The sequence below is a fragment of the Ahaetulla prasina genome, chromosome 2, assembly GCF_028640845.1.
Source record: "Ahaetulla prasina isolate Xishuangbanna chromosome 2, ASM2864084v1, whole genome shotgun sequence".
Lineage (NCBI taxonomy): Eukaryota > Metazoa > Chordata > Lepidosauria > Squamata > Colubridae > Ahaetulla > Ahaetulla prasina.
The window spans coordinates 278109583-278128086 of record NC_080540.1 but is presented as its reverse complement, the minus strand read 5'-3'; the positions used below and the strand labels follow the sequence as shown (position 1 = coordinate 278128086).

The window sequence follows — 18504 nt, the reverse complement described above, 5'->3', positions numbered from 1 at the left end:
CACAGTGCTTTTATAGTCCTCTCTTAAGTGGTTTACAGAGTCAGCCTATTGCCCCCAACAATCTGGGTCCTCTTTTTACCGACCTCATAAGGATGGAAGGCTGAGTCAACCTTGAGCCGGTGAGATTTGAACTGCCGAACTGCAGCTAGCAGTCAGCTGAAGTAGCCTGCAGTGCTGCAGTCTAACCACTGTGCCTCAGCTCTTTTGCATACAAAATATGCTATATTTTATATTAGAAACAATCACTATTGGGTATATTATTATTATTATTTTTATTATTTATTGAATTTTTATACCGCCCTTCTCCTGAAGGACTCAGGGCAGTGTATATCACATTGAATAGTTTGGGATGGGTCGTGTTCAGACTGAACTGAACATTAACTGTTCATTAACATTAACTACTGCCACCATTAGCCTCTCACCGACCAGTGCGCTCTCACAGAGAGGGCCTCCTCCGGATACCGTCAGCTAAACAATGTCGGCTGGCGACCTCTAGGGGAAGGGCCTTCTCTGTGGGGGCCCCTACCCTCTGGAACGAGCTCCCTCTGGGGCTTCGTCAACTCCCCGATCTCAGGTCCTTCCGCCGCGAGCTGAAGACGTTGCTGTTTCGAAGAGCAGGACTAGCTTGAACGTAGTTTTTAAATTGGGATTTTTAAAAAAGGGGTTTAAATGAGGTTTTAAATTTGTATTTAAAAGTTTTATTTATTTATTTATTTATTTATTTATTTATTTGATTTTTTATACCGCCCTTCTCCCGAAGGACTCAGGGCGGTGTACAGGCAAAAATAAAACAGACAGTACAATATACAATTTAAAATGCAATTAAAAAACTTATTTTAAAATTGGCCTGAAAAGTAAAAATATGCAATGAACTAAAAACCCCATTTAAAATTAGTTAATAAGAATTTAAAATTTAATAAAATTCAATTTAAGCCAGCCCCGCGCGAATAAAAAGATGTGTCTTCAGTTCGCGACGGAATGTCCGAAGGTCAGGTATTTGGCATAAACCCGGGGGAAGTTCGTTCCAGAGTGTGGGAGCCCCCACAGAGAAGGACCTTCCCCTGGGGGCCGCCAGCCGACATTGCTTGGCGGCACCCTGAGAAGTCCCTCTCTGTGAGAGCGTACGGGTCGGTGGGAGGCATGTGGTAACAGCAGACGGTCCCGTAAGTACCCAGGCCCTAAGCCATGGAGCGCTTTAAAGGTAGTAACCAGCACCTTTAAAGGTAGTAACCAGCACTTTTAGGGCATCAATTGAATTTAACTGTCTATTCTTTTAGCTGTTTATATGTATTATATGTTTTCTGTTGTTTCTTTGGCTGTGAACCGCCCTGAGTCCTTCGGGAGATGGGCGGTATACAAATATAATAAATAATAATAATAATAATAATATTAGGGAAGGTTGCAGGCCAGAAGGTTGTATTGTTGTACTGTTTGGGGACATTGGCAGACAGAGTGGAGGAAATGAGGTTTGGTGCTGGAAATTTTGAGATGGATGGGCGAGTGAGTTGTCAGTCTTCATGTCGGACACACCAATAAATCTCAGTTCTTCAGACACTGAAGACCACAGTCTGCTTAATGCAGAAACTCTTGACATGATATGGCTTGATTGCAAATAAGAATGAATCTATACAGTATATGCCCAAAGGATCTGTCCACTGCAGTACGTAGAAATGAAAGTAGAAATAAAACTCTAGCTCTCCATTACAAGTCTAGGTTTTTTTGACTGTTTTCTTCACAACACTCAGATTTGGAAGGATTTGTTCAGTAGGATCACAAGGGTTCTTTCTATGCTGGTTCTTGCCTTGCCAGCTTCATTCTTTACAATCTGCTGTGCTGGGAGCTGTTGAGGGGAAAGAGGAGCTGACACATACCAGTCTTATTTTACTCCCCACATAAAAGTATTCTGGGATTCCTTTTGTTTGAGCTTAAACCCCATAACAACAAAAACTGTTCTGCCTTATGTTTTTGCTGACAAAAAGGCCCACCTAGAAGGGTTGGACAAGACATGTGGAATGGGTTTGGTTACTTTCAGTCTCTAAATCCTGAATCCTGCAGCCATTTTGTTCTTAGAAAATGTGTCTCTGTTATAGCCCATTGAAAAAAAATGTAGAAGCCATGTCCAATTGAAGGGGCCTCTGGTGGCTCAGCAGACTAGTCTGTCTTTTATTAACACAGCTGCTTGCAATTACTGCAAGTTCAAGTCCCACCAGGCCCAAGGTTGACTCAGCCTTCCATCCTTTATAAGGTAGGTAAAATGAGGACCCAGATTGTTGGGGGCAATAAAAGTTGACTTTGTATATAATATACAAATGGATGAAGACTATTGCTTAACACAGTGTAAGCCGCCCTGAGTCTTCGGAGAAGGGCGGGATATAAAATCAAATTTAAAAAAAATGTGAAGAAACCAGAGAAGGCAAGAAGTATGTTGCCAATAACACTAAACCGTTAATTACTGTTGATCTAAAATAGATCAAAAGCAAGCAAGACTGTTAGCTAATAAGAAAACAAAAATAGGAAGAAAATGAGGTTGAAGAGATTAATTTTTTAATTAATTTTAATTTTTTTCTTTGCAGAAATTGTTGGGTCTGAATTTCTATTTTTAGGAAGTGAGTGAGAAAATGAAGAAAAGTAGTGGTGAGAAGCAAAATTCTCACTCTTATTTATAAATTGAAAACAAATCACAGGAATGTGTCATTAAGAATTCAAAAGCGACATTCTTAATACCTTCACTAAAAGTTTATTCTAGATTTGATGTTTACCTACAAGTCTAAGGAATGATACAGACCAATGGCACTCTTAAAGGGAATTAAGATTCTACTGCCAGTTACACCATTTCTTTTAGAAAAATAGGCAGAAAGCATGTAAAATGCAATGTGAAGAAGAGAGAGAGAAAAAAAGAAATGAGATTTTGTGGAAGAAAATAAATAGTATGCACAAGGCACTTCTGTGTTACAACTATTTTCAATTTCAAGTCCCTCAGAAATCATTTTGAATCCAACCTTCATTTTCATTTCTGCTGACTTTAGAATGACAAATAACCTTTGAGGTTCAGTTTCACATAAAAATATATATTCTCCCCCATCTGTGTTTTTTAGTACATATATTTATCTCCATTTTGTGGAGATTTGCTATTGTGGGCAGCTATATGAAGGAATGTTGATTATTAAAAACATAAAACAAAAACTTTTCCCAAAGTTTCCCATATGTGTTTTACTGGCATTCCTCTATTACATTTTAAAAACGTGTAGTGCAATGATCATAATGCCGGCAATTTTGAAGTTGGGTGCTTTCCCCAATAGCAGTGAGGCTTGAAGAGTCAAGGGGGGAAAAAAAGTTCTAAAATATATTTTAAACATAAAGGAAGAGACCAACTCCAGGAACAGGATGCTGAGCTTCAGGGATATGGTAGAGCAGGAGTGTCAAACTCACAACATCGCATTGTAGTCATGTGATGTATTATGACCTGTTTTCCCCCTTCGCTAAAATGGCGGTGGGCATGACCAGTATGTGATACATCCGGCCTGCGGGCCACGAGTTTGACACGGGGTAGAGGAATAAGTTATGACTGGCTTGAATTCAGGAGACAGATGCAAAAACAGAATCATTGTTAGGTTTGTAGTGATGTAGCAATTTGAAAAATACTGTGCCACTTTGCCAATAATCTCAAGAAAAACAGCAGAATCAGAAATACCTTGATTCATTTTCCCAAATTAGATGATGATGTGAAACCAGATAGGTTTGGTTTCTGGCGCTGGCCTTGAAGTGATACAAATCCCTTGTGTGAAAGTTCCCTAGAACTATACAATTCTCTTAGTGGTGGAGGAGGAAGGAGATAACTATTTATTTATCAGAATTATATACATACAATATATAATAATACAACTGACCAAGTAAGATCGAGAAAGAGAATCTGCGGTTCTCAAGATAAAGGTGAAGTACGATTCATTGTATCCCACATTATTGCCAGATAAGTAGATAGTTGTCATTGATCACTTTCCTGTGAATAACTCAATCATTTAATTCAAAGTTCCAAAATATACTGAATGCTAGATTAAAATATGTTTGAGGGGTCCTTGGTGCTCTTTGAGCTTGCTTGTCTTCTTGCAGACGTTTCATTACCCTAACTAAGTAACATCATCAGTGCTACTAGCTGATGTAGTTTTCTAGTTAGGGTAATGAAACCTCTGCAAGAAAACAAGCATGTTCAGAGAGCACCAAGGATCCCTCATTTCAACCCTGAGCTACAAATATTCTCCTTTATTAGTAAAATATGTTTGGCTGGTTTGTACAGCTGTTCTCAAAAAAGCCAATTTTATTTTGGGGGGCATTAAGAAAGATGAAGTAAAATGCAAGGACAGTATAATAATGCCTTTAAGAAAATTTATGGGGTGAACTTTTTTAGAATATTGTGCATTATTCTTTAACATAGAATTGTTCTACCGAAAAGGCCCTTAAAGGGGGAGCTAAATCAGAGCATCTTTTTTCCCCCTTCAGAAAATATTCTGTTCGAAGATTTGGGACACTGAAATAAAAGGTTAACTTTTATTTATATACAGAAGGAGCCCAAATATACAGTACCTGAAAAGTCAGGAAATTCAGAAGGGATAAAACGTTTTTTTAAAAATTGCTACTATTTGAGGTAGCAACCGTCTTTTCTTTAAAACAAAAAAAGTGAGGTGGAGAATTACTACCAGTTTTGTGCTTTTTTCCTGTTTTGATAGTCATTTTTAAAGAAAGATTTAGACAAATTCAGATAGGTGAATAAAAAGGCAACAAGCATTTTGAAAGGACTTTCACAGGTTTGAGGGACTGTGAGAAAACTGAGGGAAAATGATACTGTTGTTCTAATACTGGAAGGGATGTTGAGCTTTTAAAAAGCCAGGTTCTGCTCTCTATCATCCTAGTGTAAAATGGAAGACTTGTCTTAACTTTCAAATGGAGATGAACAATGTTTGAAGGGAGAATAGCCACATCTCAATTTTTGAAAGATCCACAGGAGGCAATCCAATAATGTGACATTACCAGAGGACGCATGGCTCATTTTTTAGCTTTTGGGGAGATTTTAAGGATGGAGATGGGAACAGAAATCCTCCTAAAATTAAACCCTTTTCATTTCTATTCTTAAAACCATCCCAAATCTAAAAAACAAACAAGCTGAAACTTTGCTTCTGAAATTTAGCTGTTTTCCCATTGAATTTCAGAGGCACAACTGCAAGACATTGGTGGCCCATTTCTGAGTTATAGGAAGGCAGATTCTGCCTGAATATTACAAAAAAGGTTCAATAGCAGGTTAAATTAGTTGGCTGCTTCCAATTCAATGGTTCTGTGGTACGATGACTAGATAAAAATAACACAGAACATATGAAGGACAGGTATCACGTCTGTGGGCAGATTGGGATATTTCCAAAGCCCATTGTATGAATATGAGAAGGAGTATTGTACATGCAAATTGCTGATTTAATCTGTAGAACGCTAAATAGAATATTTGGGATTGTGTTGAGGGATTTATAGAAGAAAGCTGTCAAGTTATCCCACACCCAACATTGATTTAATAACGTCCCGATTTGAAGATTTGGCTGATGGTTGCAAATCAAGAACATATTTGTGTAATTTTATCATGCTTCTGTGATAAAACCTGCTTCACAGTCCAGAAATTGGTGGGATAGCTTAACCAAATCTTTTGTACATACGCATAAATCCTAAATCTGAATAATAACTTTCTCTCTTGTATCCACCAATCAGAAAAGATGTGGTCTGCCAAGATGAGGCCTGGAGCTAATCATTGTCATATAAATCTACGAAAGAGGGAAAAATGAAAAAACAAATCAGTTTTGGATAAAAACTTCCTATCCTTATAATTAAAAACAAACCTATAGAAAAATATTTCAGCTGCCTTCATTCTTGATCATTAGAATTCCATTTTACTTATATTGTATATCTTACCCTCTGCAATATCATCATATATTTCTTCATCACTGTAAATTTAGAAAGAGAAAATATGAATTTAGTTACTTTACATATATTAGGAATGGAGAAGAAGCATTATTTAATTTTTACTAACTCCCTCTTCTCAAATATAAATATTTTTAAACTATCCTTTGGCTATTCTGAGAGATAGAGAAAGATTTACTATGAAATTATTGCACTTACTCATGCGCTAGACAGCTTCTTTGGACGTAGCCATCTGAAAAATTAAATCATATATACATAGTTATTTTCAACATAAACTGACATCTCAGCTAAAAGAATCCAGACAGAAGAAAATTCTAATATAAAAATGCTATTTGTTATCTTTGAGTTCCATCTAGACCACATGAGACATATTGGCATTTTGGTGCAATGAAGAATATGCTGTATGATGACAAATGGTTCATCTATGGGGTAAAGATCAGCCAATTCCACCCATTAATATAATATAATATAACAACAGAGTTGGAAGGGACCTTGGAGGCCTTCTAGTCTAACCCCCTGCCCAGGCAGGAAACCCTACACCATCTCAGTCAGATGGTTATCCAACATTTTCTTAAAAATTTCCAGTGTTGGAATCATTATAGACCACAATTTTCTCTAATTTATAGTCATGCATAGAAATCAGACAAAAGGCTTTTTCTCAAAACACTTGCTCTCTTTTTGAACTGGATTGAAACCAAACTCAATGGTGATCCACTAAAATCACAGAGACAAGATGCTCTTTACCAAATATACTTCAATTCCACCAGTGCCTCCATTTCCCAACTCCACAAAAGCAGTTTGAAGATAACCCATAAACATTCATTTTTACCAATCTCAGAACTCTGAAAAAGAAACAGAATCACTGCCTCACAAGTGGATGGTCCCAGATCTTTCAACAAAACACACAACTTCCTTATACGTCCTTTGGCTAGTTATCTGCATAGTGGTTCCTATGGTTGAGAATTAAATACATGACAAAACTCCCCCATCCTTGGAAGACCTGCCAGGAAACCTCTTAATCAGGAGGTGAAACCATAACTACCTATTAGGGTATGTTGTAATGACCTTGAGAAATGGGACAAAGAGCAGCAGCTGAGACAACCATCATGCAAAAAGTATCTAAGCCCACAGAAGGAAAAGGGGTGTGGGAAGTGTTTCAGAAGGAGGAGTCCTTAATTTTCTGGAGAGTAAAAGTATAGAAGGGAATAAATATTTAGGGCTGCTAATGTCAACAGGGACAACGTAATGAGATCATAATTATAACATTTCCACTAGAGCTTCAAAGTACGTGATGGTCAGAGGTAGGTTTCAGCAGCTTCTGACCAGTTCTGGAGAACCAGTAGCAGAAATTTTGAGTGGTTCGGAGAACCGGTAAATACCACCTCTGATTGGTCCCACCCACATCTATTCTCTGCCTCCCGAGTCCCAGATGATTAGGAGGAAATGGGGATTTTGCAGTAACCTTCCCTTGGAGTAGGGAGGGAATGGAGATTTTATAGTAACCTTCCCCTGGAGTGGGGAGGGAATGGAGATTTTACAATATCCTTCCCCTGCCATGCCCACCAAGCCACACCCACCAAGCCATGCCACGCCCACCAAGCCACACCCACATAACTGGTACTAAAAAAAATTGAAACCACCACTGGTGATGGTTTATGGGCATGAATTTTTGCCTCATCCCATTTTCCAAAACCTGTACTTTGCCCCCTGCCACTCCAGTTATCAAAGCCAAGATATACAGGTAATCCTTGACTTACAACTGATCACTTAATGATTGAAGTTATGACAGATTCCACCCCCACAGCTATTTATAACCTATTCTTGAAGTTATGACGGCTGCACACATGCCTGGAGTCATTGATCACATTTACAATAGTTTGCATTATCCCATCGTCATATGACTTACGGTTTGCAACATTTTCTCCTGGTTTCCGACATTTACTTCCATTTTCTGGCCAAAAAATACCCATTGGAGAAAATCATTACACTTAACGACTGCCACCAAATAATATAAAAAAATGGATTCAGTTATGTAATGCCTCAATGTATGACTGCAACAACGTATGACCGTAAGGACTGAATTCCCAGACTGAATTATGGTCCTAAGTTGAGAACCACATATAATGCCTTTCTGCCGTTCTTCTTGAAGCCAGAAAAAAGACAGCTTGACTGAGCCATGTAATCATCCGGGGTTTTTACTTCTCATGATGAAAGCCTTATAACTAGGAAGGAAAGGCTGGGTGCATCGAATGTCCCCTCCCCCACCTTTTCCTGTCCCTTTCTTCATCCTTTTTGTTATGTTCGGGCAATGAAGAGGCAGGAGACCAGTGAGTGACAACAGCTCTTTAGTTTATTGTGACCCCAGCAAACACAACCGGCAAAAACCCCTCTTTAAATACTCTTTTGGTTGAGGCTTCAACCAATCAGCAACGTGCAATTTTCCCGCCCAAAATTCCCTCTCAAAGTTCAAAATACATTACACTTTTGGTCCAAGACAACATCATGGAAAATACATGGTGGCAGAAATCCTGCAGAGGGAAGTACTGCTGTGTGGAAGTACATGTGTATTGCAGAATATATGTGTTTATTAATCATCTGCACATATACCTGCCTTCTGATAAGACTACATCATGAAGACAGAATTCTGTCCCTTTGCGAGCATTATAGTGCAAGCAACAACAGAATTATTATTTTTTTGCGTGCTTTAGAAAAACCTTGGGAACACCCTATTTTCTCCAAAACATTCAAACTGGCTTTAAAAACAAACAAACAAACCTCTGTTGGGGTTATTTATTATCCAGATCACTTCTGAGCTTTAGAATCAACCAACAACAGTAAAGGAACATAGTGTCAATAAAGATATTGCAGATTAGCACATGAAGACCTAGGAAAAGATATTCAAATGTGGTAATATGTCTACAAAAGTCAGAACCATGCAAGCTATGATGGTGCCTATGACACCCTATGGAAGTGAAAAATCTGAAGAAGTAGGAGAGAAAGAGTTTTGATGATTTGAACTTCAGTGTTGGAGAAGCTGCCTAAAAATTCCATGGACAGCCAAGGAAACCAAGACATGGATCCTCAAACAAATCAGCCTACTCAAAGATACAAATGACTAGGCTCAAATTATCATACTTCAGACACGTTATCCAAAATCCTACTGTCTGAAGAAGGCTTAAGTGCCAGGAAAGCTGGGAGGAAAGAGAAGGAGAGCATCACCAGCAAGGCAGATGGATCCAATTAAGTAGCGATGAGTGGATCACTGGAAATGCTGAAGGACCAGGTTAGGAGAGATCATCCTGGAGAATAGCTATCTGTGTGGCCACTAGGAGTCAAAACAACTCGATGGCACATAATTAACCAATTAATTGTGCTTATTTGATGTAGCCTTGGAGGGTGAGTTTCTCATAGGAAGAAAAACTCCAAACTTCCTGCCCTCACAGTTAGATTTAAAAACTGCAAGGCAGACATTCCAGGTTTGATTAAAAAAAAGCTCTCTCCTTGGCCTTTGAAATTGGAGTTCCTGTCATTCATTTTAAGGCAGAACGACTTCCCCTTAAGTGAAGGATTGCAAATTCACTGTGACTCTCATGGGGAAATGAGCTCATATCTAGGGTATTCTAATCTTCTTTTCTCTCTTGTCTAAAAATAATCCTTGCCATAAACAAAACCTTTAGAGAAAAATCATCAATTTTCGATCTGGAAAAAGACGCTGGAGAAGGGTGGAGAGGAGAGAGGAAGGGAGAAGGGAAAAAATAAGAGGGGCGGACTATCTCAAAGAGAAGATATGGTTCTATATCATTTCAATAAACATGTAACTAATTTGTGACATTTCATAACAAGTTAGGCTGTGCTTGATCCATTGAAAATGGTGTTGAGAGTCTTCTAATGATTTTCAGCTGAACTAAACAATCTCTCTCTTTTGTTCATACCATTTTGCAACAATAAATCTACTTCCTGAAAACAAAAAGCTCAAATGGTAATTTATTTATTGTATTCTGATGTAGAAAATATACAGTATGTATAGAATATCTGCTAGACTTGGCTAACCTGCTAAAACCAAGAATTTTAATTGTTATCCTCTTTCTATAACTACTATCTCCAGAACAATTTTGTTCCATCCTGACCATCTTTTCACTATTATAAATATTTTCTTCTTTTCCCTACTGTCAAAAACTATACATACAAAATGTTTCTCTGCCAAGACCACATGCCACATATCCAAAAAAATTGACTGTAATGCACAGACATCTAAGTGATAATAAAATCAAATGGATTCGACTTTGAAGTGCCAGAAGACAATCTGTATTTGTGAAGCATTGGCAAGTAGTGAATTTCTGATCTTGCAAATAATCCAAAAGAAAAGTTCTCTGCTTCAAATATTTCAATTTCATCAGTATCTGACTTCTTCCACTCTATATCAACCACAGAACCGTCTTTAAAGGCCTCCAAGCATCAACTCTATTACAAAGTCTTGTCCAGACAGAACGAAGCATTAATATGTTAAAGATACCCTTGATTCGAGCTTAGCTTCTGTTGATTATACAGATCTGCCCATGTCTATTTCTTGGCAACCATAAAAAAAAAATGGGATTTTTTTTCAGGATGGTTGTTGTGGGGAAAATAAGAGGAGGGAGCATTAGGCAATGCCTAATAGGCATGCCACCTCTAGTTGTGTAAAATAAAAATGAAATACAAATCAAATAAATCAGTAAGGATTGTTCTTTTTGCTTCTTCTAAGATTGGACAAGGTTGGCTAGCTGCTGCCCTCTGCTGTAGACATAATGGGAATAAAATCAGAGAGAAATACTGTAATGAATGGTTTGCTAGATGAAATTTCAAGGACAGTAGAAGCTAACAGACGGTCATTATTTGTAAGACAGGATAGGGTATTGTTTTGTTTTTTTTAATTTTTCCTACAGAATGTTCATTCTGTTTTATTATCGCAGAATGTATTCAGGGTTTTCTATTCATATCCAGCCGATTCAATTCCAGGAATAACTTTTCCTTTCTTGGGAAGCATTAATTTAGAGTAACGTTTTTCAAACTTGTCTTAGTATTGTGTATGTTCGCTGCCTTGAGTTATTTATAAAAAAATAATAATAAAGGCAAGATAAAAATGAAAACAAGCAAACATAAAGAACCACAGAGATGATCTTGGAGGAGGAATATGGCAGTTCACAAAATATGATTTAAGCCAGAGGTCTCCAACCTTGGTCCCTTTAAGACTTGTGGACTTCAACTCCCAAAGTTCCTCAGCCAGCTTTGCTCTGGGCCGGGATAGCTCAGGCTGTTAAGAAGCCTGTTATTAGAACACAGTAGCCTGCAATTACTGCAGGTTCAAGCCTGGCCCAAGGTTGACTCAGCCTTCCATCCTTTATAAGGTAGGTAAAATGAGGACCCAGATTGTTGGGGGGGCAATAAGTTGACTTTGTAAAAATATATATATATACAAAATAGAATGAGACTATTGCCTTATACACTGTAAGCCGCCCTGAGTCTTCGGAGAAGGGCGGGATATAAATGTAAAAAAAAAAAAAACTCTGGAAGTTGAAGTCCACAAAGTCTTAAAGGGACCAAGGTTAGAGACCCCTGATTTAAGCCCAGGAAAAGAAGATAACATTGAAAAGAAACTTGAAGTATCTCCACATTAAAAAAAAAAAAATTATGCGAGAGAGGAGGATGGAAGATATCAGGCTTTTACAATTCTATTATTACAATTTATATCAATAAAGAATTTCACTACTTCTTTTGGAGTATGTTTCTGATATGACCTCAAAGGGCCCATAGCATTTTGTCAATAATTTCCTTATCCTTGAAAGGCAACGGGGTTATCAACGGTCTGCCATCTTCTACGTCAACACAGCACCAGGTAGAACACTAGTAAATATAAGACTTCCTTCCCCAACCATCTACTGCCTACAGGCGCCTTCTTTCGCGGTATACAAAACTTCCTCCCACAATCAAATGTGGCTGGTGGTGTTGTTTTTTCCAGAGAAATACAGAATAAAACCAGAAAGAAACCACTTAATGCAGCTGGCTGATGCAACAGATGTCCATGCTTTTCCAAAACTTACACAGAAGTGAACATTCTAAGCAGGTGAAACTTATCCTAGCTTGGAATAATATATTAGAATATCATTAATGTGGCAACATTGCCGATCGTTCTGTATCACGCCGAATAGGGGCAAGTTATAGCTTCAAAAGAATGTTTCTAAACAGAAGCAATGGATGTTCAGTAATAAATACAAGTGTAACATACTGAATATTTGGGGGGGGAAAGAAACTTAATTTCGCACATGTGCCGTTGGAGTTTAAAGTGGTTTGAGTAATCAAGGAAAAGATCGATAGCCTGGTGAAAATGTCAACCTTCTGGGCAGCTGCTGTTTAAACAATAAATCCCATACCAGCTTTCCCCGACCTTGGTGCTCTCTAGATGTACAATGTGCTGTTCAGCTCCCATAAGCCCCCAGTCAGCAATGGCATGCTGCCAAAGTCCACACATCTCAAGAATGTTCAGGATTAGGAGGGTGTGGCAGACCATTAGGGGGAAAAATGATTTAAGAGTAGCATAACACTTTTTTTCACCAGCATCTCTTTCGGAGGATGGGTAAAACAAATGACATATGTACAACCTACCATGCGAATAGTGCAATGGGCATAATTGCATCAGACACTAAGACACAAGTATGTAAGGGCAATATTTGCATGATTTCATCCACACACATGTCAATTTGGAGTCACTGCATGAGCTATTGATGCTGCTCCTCCTTTGTACAAATCTATGATGAATCTCCCCTTGAAACCTTTTGCATCAACTTTGATTCATCATCCATTCTGTCTTCATCCTATCACTTTATATTTTACCATATACATCTCTTAGATAAGCCATGTCTCCATTTTTAGTTAATCTTCTACAAAGATATAAACATGTATCTATAGTACTTGCTCATTTTTCTTTGCAAATCCTTCAGTTTTCCCTTTTAAAATACACACGCACACTTACTCAATGACTTACTAAAGAACAAAAATATAATTGGTAGAATTATTAACTGGCATGTGTTGTTTATTTGCCTCACTTTTATCCTTTCAATCAGGATTTTGCCAAACTCCTTCCCAGACACTCTTAACAAACAAACCTCCCTGAATTCATTATTCGACCTTTGAGGTATAATTCTTCCAATTATCAGGCATAGAAGTAGCAAACAAATCACACAACCACTTCATAAGCAAGCCACATCCATATTTTGACATTTCTCCTATGACATCAACACTCCCATTTTTCCAATTTTACAGATCATTTAGGACTCCATTTCATCTGTTTTCAGTTGGACTGAAAACAGATGGATTTATGGCATTTGTTTTAAATCAGTTCTTTGACATATCACTGCTACTCCCATACTCCTGTCTCACACGTACTCCTCTAAATATTACCCCCCTTCCGCTTGCAGTCCAAAATTGTTAGCGCTTTTATTTTTAATCCTGTTTACTCTGTCAGGGGCTACTTCCTTAATCCCTTTCACTCACTTCCAAAACAAAATGTTTCCATCAAAGTTGCCCTCCATTTCTTTGTGTTTTCTAACCTTCACCATTCCTTGCATTCTTTGGCTACATTCTCTTCACCTGTCTTTTTCTTGCTCTATAAAGCAAAAACAACAACAAGACTGTTTTGAAGCAATTGTTCTCTTCTTTGTATTTCCCTCCATCTTTAGCTTCCTTAACTTTACCATCCCACCAAGCCTCTTTTTCATACCACTGATGGTTACAGCACATCTGTTGTACTCTGTAGCGTAATTTGTTTCAGTCTTCTTCAAGCAGGAATAGCATGCATCAGAGGAGGGAATGGAAACAGGTGACAGGTGGTGGGTCACAGAACTTGGGTGAAGTGTGGGGACATAGGGGGCCATGATTGAGCCCCTTGACATGGTTCACACTATCTGGCAAACATCCTGCAAGCCCTACACCGCAGATTATGCTCTAATGTGGCAGACCAAGTATGACATGTTGGATAAAACACAGAAGGAATGAAATGTGAAAAGGAAGTCTCCCAGAGAACTAAACGTATTGCCAAGTTCTGCTTTAGGACATTGGCGTGCAAGCATATTTATTGAAATCATTTTGTGAATCATGTCTTTGAAGGAAGGAATGATGGGCTACATTATCTGGATTCCAGAAGGCAAATAATATAATCTCACCCTGATTTAGTAGTATCCCCTGTTGTTAAAAGGGTTTTGAACTTCAAGGGAAAAGGCAAAGGAGCAGAGCTGTAGTGCCAGCTTCTGGGGCTTTGTAGAGAAATAAAGTGAAAGGTCACACAAGCGGCAGTCTGCATTCCTAAAATTCCAATCATTAATACCTCCCTGGGGAAAGATATGCATAACAAACGGACTTATTCATGAGAACCAGGTGCCTTCGGAAAAGCAAGTTAAAATTGCCATTCATTCAGCATGATGCTGAACAAAAGGCAATTGGCCATAACACCCTCATCTCGTGGCTCCTTAATCAATTCTAAGGATTGCTCAAACAAAATTATAGTTTGCCCACATTAGACGAGGCATGAAAAGTTTCCCTTCCATAACCTACTACCTTCCCAATAGGTCAGGATTACAACTCCTGGCATTTTGCACAAGGCTGAAAAGAGATTTTAGGAATTGAAGTCTCAGTACATCAGAAGGGTGATAAGATGTAGAAAGAAAAACTGTTATGAATGAGCCGTGATATCACAAAGATGGCAAACTAACAAACAGTAAAATGTAACGTTCCTATGAAACAGGGGTCTCCAACCTTGGCAACTTTAAGACTTGTGGACTTCAACTCCCAGAGTTCCCGCAAAGCTGCCTGAGGAATTCGGGGAGTTGAAGTCCACAAGCTTTAAAGTTGCCAAGGTTGGAGAGCCTGCTATGAAAGATTTACCAAACTTTTGTCAGACCTTCAAGGTAAAGACATGCACACTAATTTTACTTTTATTGTAGCAGAACCTTGAAAGTCTGAATGCACTTCCCTTCTCGCTCCTTTTATCTTCATGAGAATGAGGGGAGTGCAGTCGGAGACACTTACTCTGGTTACAGATCTGGCCCAACTCAGATTTTTTAAAATCTGATTGTTTTGATAGTGACTCTTCTTCCTGTTCATCAAGGTTATTCTTTTTCTTGGTGACAACCTTCAACTCTCCAGGTGGGTTTGATAGCAACTCCCAGAATTCTGGAGGTTGTGTTGGGAAATTTGGACTCATAATTTACTTGTTCAAGAAGGACTGAAATGTAGAAAAAGTTGCCCTATTATTTATTATTCTATCACTTTCCCCATCCCTATATAGAAATGAGAAGTAGCAAAATACCTATTCTTTCAGTAAAGATGTTTTATACAGAGATAGGACATGCAACCCATAAGGATCCCTAAGGTATCTTTTAAAAATCATTCTTAGAATCATTCTATTTACAAAATTAATCTGTAATGTTGTTACAGATGTACAATATCAAGATTTCATTTTTGTGTGTTAGAATGAAGAGATAAGAGCGTTCCAGACAACCGAAAGCCAAACCTGCCTTGTTTTCCCCTTAGAGGCTTTGTTCATTCAGAACTATCTTTATGCATATTTTCCTTTTACTAGAACAAGTCAGAGTTTTGGAGATTTCCCCTGAATGCATTCATTAACATTGCTCAAGTATGTTTATTGATTTTTAAATCCTTGATATTACATACAGATTGTATGACTGTAACTTTGTTGCTTGTATCCTTATGATTTATATTGATATTGATTGTTTCCTGATTGCTTATTTGTACCCTGTGACTATCATTAAGTGTTGTACCTTATGATTCTTGATGAAGGTATCTTTTCTTTTATGTACATTGAGAGCGTATGCACCAAGACAAATCCTTGTGTGTCCAATCACACTTGGCCAATAAAAAATTCTATTCTATTCTATTCTATTCTATTCTATTCTATTCTATTCTATTCTATTCTATTCTATTCCCCAAGCAACACAATATTTCAGAAATTGTGGGTGCTTCATCACTGGAGGTCTTTATGAAAAGACTGGACAGCCATTTATCCAGAATGTTGTAGGGTCTCCTGCTTGAGTAGGGGGTTGGACTACAAAACTTCCAATGTCCCTTCCAACTCTGTTATACTGTTATTGTTACTATACTGAAAGTGTTGACTGATTCTTCAAATATTGACTGATTCTTCAATTCCTTCTGACTATATGGGATGTTGGGGTGTAGACAGAGAGTTAGGCATTCACTCAGTGTCCCCCTTGTCTTTCATTTTACCCAATCTTTTGTCTTTTGAGACTGCTAATCTCAGGGTCTTCTTTCTACCTTTGTTCCAAAGCATGAATGCATGAAATCTAGACATATAGAAATAAACAACATCTACATACTATGCAAAAGAGACAATCAACAACCCCAAATTGGAACAAAAAGGACCAAAACATCTCCCACCAACAATGAACACCCAGATGAGCATAGATTAACTCCAAGATTAACATCAGACCAACAATCAAAAAGTTAACAACAACAAAAGTAAACCCCAATCAAGAAACTGCCAATCAAACAGTAAACAGCCCAACCAAAGAATCTCCACCAACATTGACAGGGCAAGTTACTAGAACAGGGCAGTCAAATTCCCAGCCCGTGGGCCAGATGCGTCACACGCTAGCCACTCCTACACCCGGTTTAGCAAAAGGAAAAAAAAGTCCCGATACGTCACGTGACAAAGCCATGATGACATGAGTTTGACACCCCTGCACTAGAATATAAACTGAAAGCAAACCCCATTCCTTACTAGCATTGATGATATTACCTACTTTGGGTAATACACATCTGCAAAAAAAACAAAAAAACAAAAAAAAACCCAAGCTCAGAGAGCAGCAAGAACCTCTCTTCTTTATCATATATTGGCTGTGGAATATGGGCTTTTTGGGCAGGCTGGCTGCTGGTGCAAGGAAAGAAAGAAAGAAAGAAAGAAAGGAAGAGAAAGAAAGAAAGAAAAGAAAGAAGAAAGAAAGAAAGAAAGAAAGAAAGAAAGAAAGAAAGGAAAGAAAGATGGGGAGAAGTTTAAGTATGGCCTTGAGATGCAGCTGTGCTGTCATGGGAACAGATGAGCTGCCTTACTGCTAACCAGGACTCTTATGAGGCAGGTGGAGGTAGAATTTTTATTGGCCAAGCTTAGTGTTGAAAGTGTGGGAGTCTAAAGATCTGATCTTCTTAGCTGTGGAGGAATGCATTGCCATGTCTGAAGCTGGTTGTTTTCAGGCATCACAACATAGAGAGAACCTTTGAAGAGACCATATGGGAAGATGGTGGCTGGAATGAGACATCACTGGGAGGGTTCTGGCCAATTTCCTGCCCCAGAGAGAGAGAGAGGGTAAAAACACTGGTTGGGAAAAGAGAAGCCAAGACCTGGACAAAGGGATATGTTTTACCAAACCCTAAGACCAGTGGTGGTATTCAGTTAGTTCTATCCGAACCGATAGTGTTGGCTGCGGGAGGCTCCGCCCACCCACCTGGACGTCATCATGTCCTGTTTTTGACGCTCTGCGCATGTGCGGAAGGCCCTGCGCACACTCCCATTTGCGAACCGGTAGCAAAGGTAAGTGAATACCACCCCTGCCTAAGACCAGAGAGGGTTGCCTGCAGAGGGACATGTGGGGACCTGGAGGAAGCCCCAAATTGGGAAGAGCTGAGGGAATTGGTAACTAAGCAGTGGAATGGGCGGTCACTAGCAAATGGCTCTGGGGAAGTGGTAGATAAAGTTAGAGCCTTTAGAGAGACAGAAAGGAGGAAGAAACTGTACTGGGAAGTTTGATCATACTACTGTAAATACAGTAGTTCTATTTTTTTCTTTATGCCTGTAAATCATCTACTCGTACATAGTAATGGAAACAAAAAGCTCTCTGTCAAGCAAATGTTCTGCTTAAAGTCACACAGACACCCCACTGAAAAAGTACCATTGGTCACACTTTGACAATTGCTTTAAATAAATCTACTTTCTCTTATAACTGGCTTTGCAAACTGTAACGTTCGGCTCCGAGGAATGCGCACACACATACACAGGCAAATCCTTTTTTCCAACACAAAACAGCTACTACTGCTAGCAAAGCATTCAAAATTGTATCCAGGCTGGTACTGGCCAAGAACCTAGCAATTCCCCAAATTTGTGGCTAAGAACCACATAAATATCTAGATTCATGAATCCGGCTAAGTGAGTAATGGGATGTGTTTGGCTTGGCCTTGGGCATTGAATCCACATAGTTTATAAAGCTTGGCTTATAGTTATAATAAAACTCTCCAATTGGAGTTTAATGAACAAGACCTGGTTAAAAAAGCTGTGTCTTAGTGTGACATACGAACTTAGCCCTTCGCTCCAGATATAGATGAATATTCTCTGAAACCAATTTTTCCTTTTAGAAAGAAGGAGTTTATTTTAACCATCCATAGATTAGTCTCAATATAAAATCAGCAATAGGAGCTTAGTAAGGACATATTATATTTTAAATAAAAATATTCAGCAGTGTTCAAAATAATTATGTTCTGTAATTAATCTGAAAA

The 18504-nt window shown here is 38.5% G+C and overlaps 1 protein-coding gene across 1 annotated transcript in view; it reads right to left on the bottom strand.

Annotated features, from left to right (window-relative positions):
- Positions 1 to 507: 507 nt before the first annotated feature.
- The window catches only part of FYB1 (FYN binding protein 1), a 91301-nt gene continuing 73304 nt past the window's right edge, over positions 508 to 18504 (bottom strand). The window contains exons 17-19 of the mRNA XM_058170998.1: positions 6151 to 6184; positions 5944 to 5975; positions 508 to 5795 (exon numbers count right to left, since the gene is read on the bottom strand). Of these exons, the coding sequence (XP_058026981.1) occupies positions 5776 to 5795; positions 5944 to 5975; positions 6151 to 6184 (86 nt within the window). The 3' untranslated portion in view covers positions 508 to 5775. The remainder of the gene's footprint in view (positions 5796 to 5943; positions 5976 to 6150; positions 6185 to 18504) is intronic.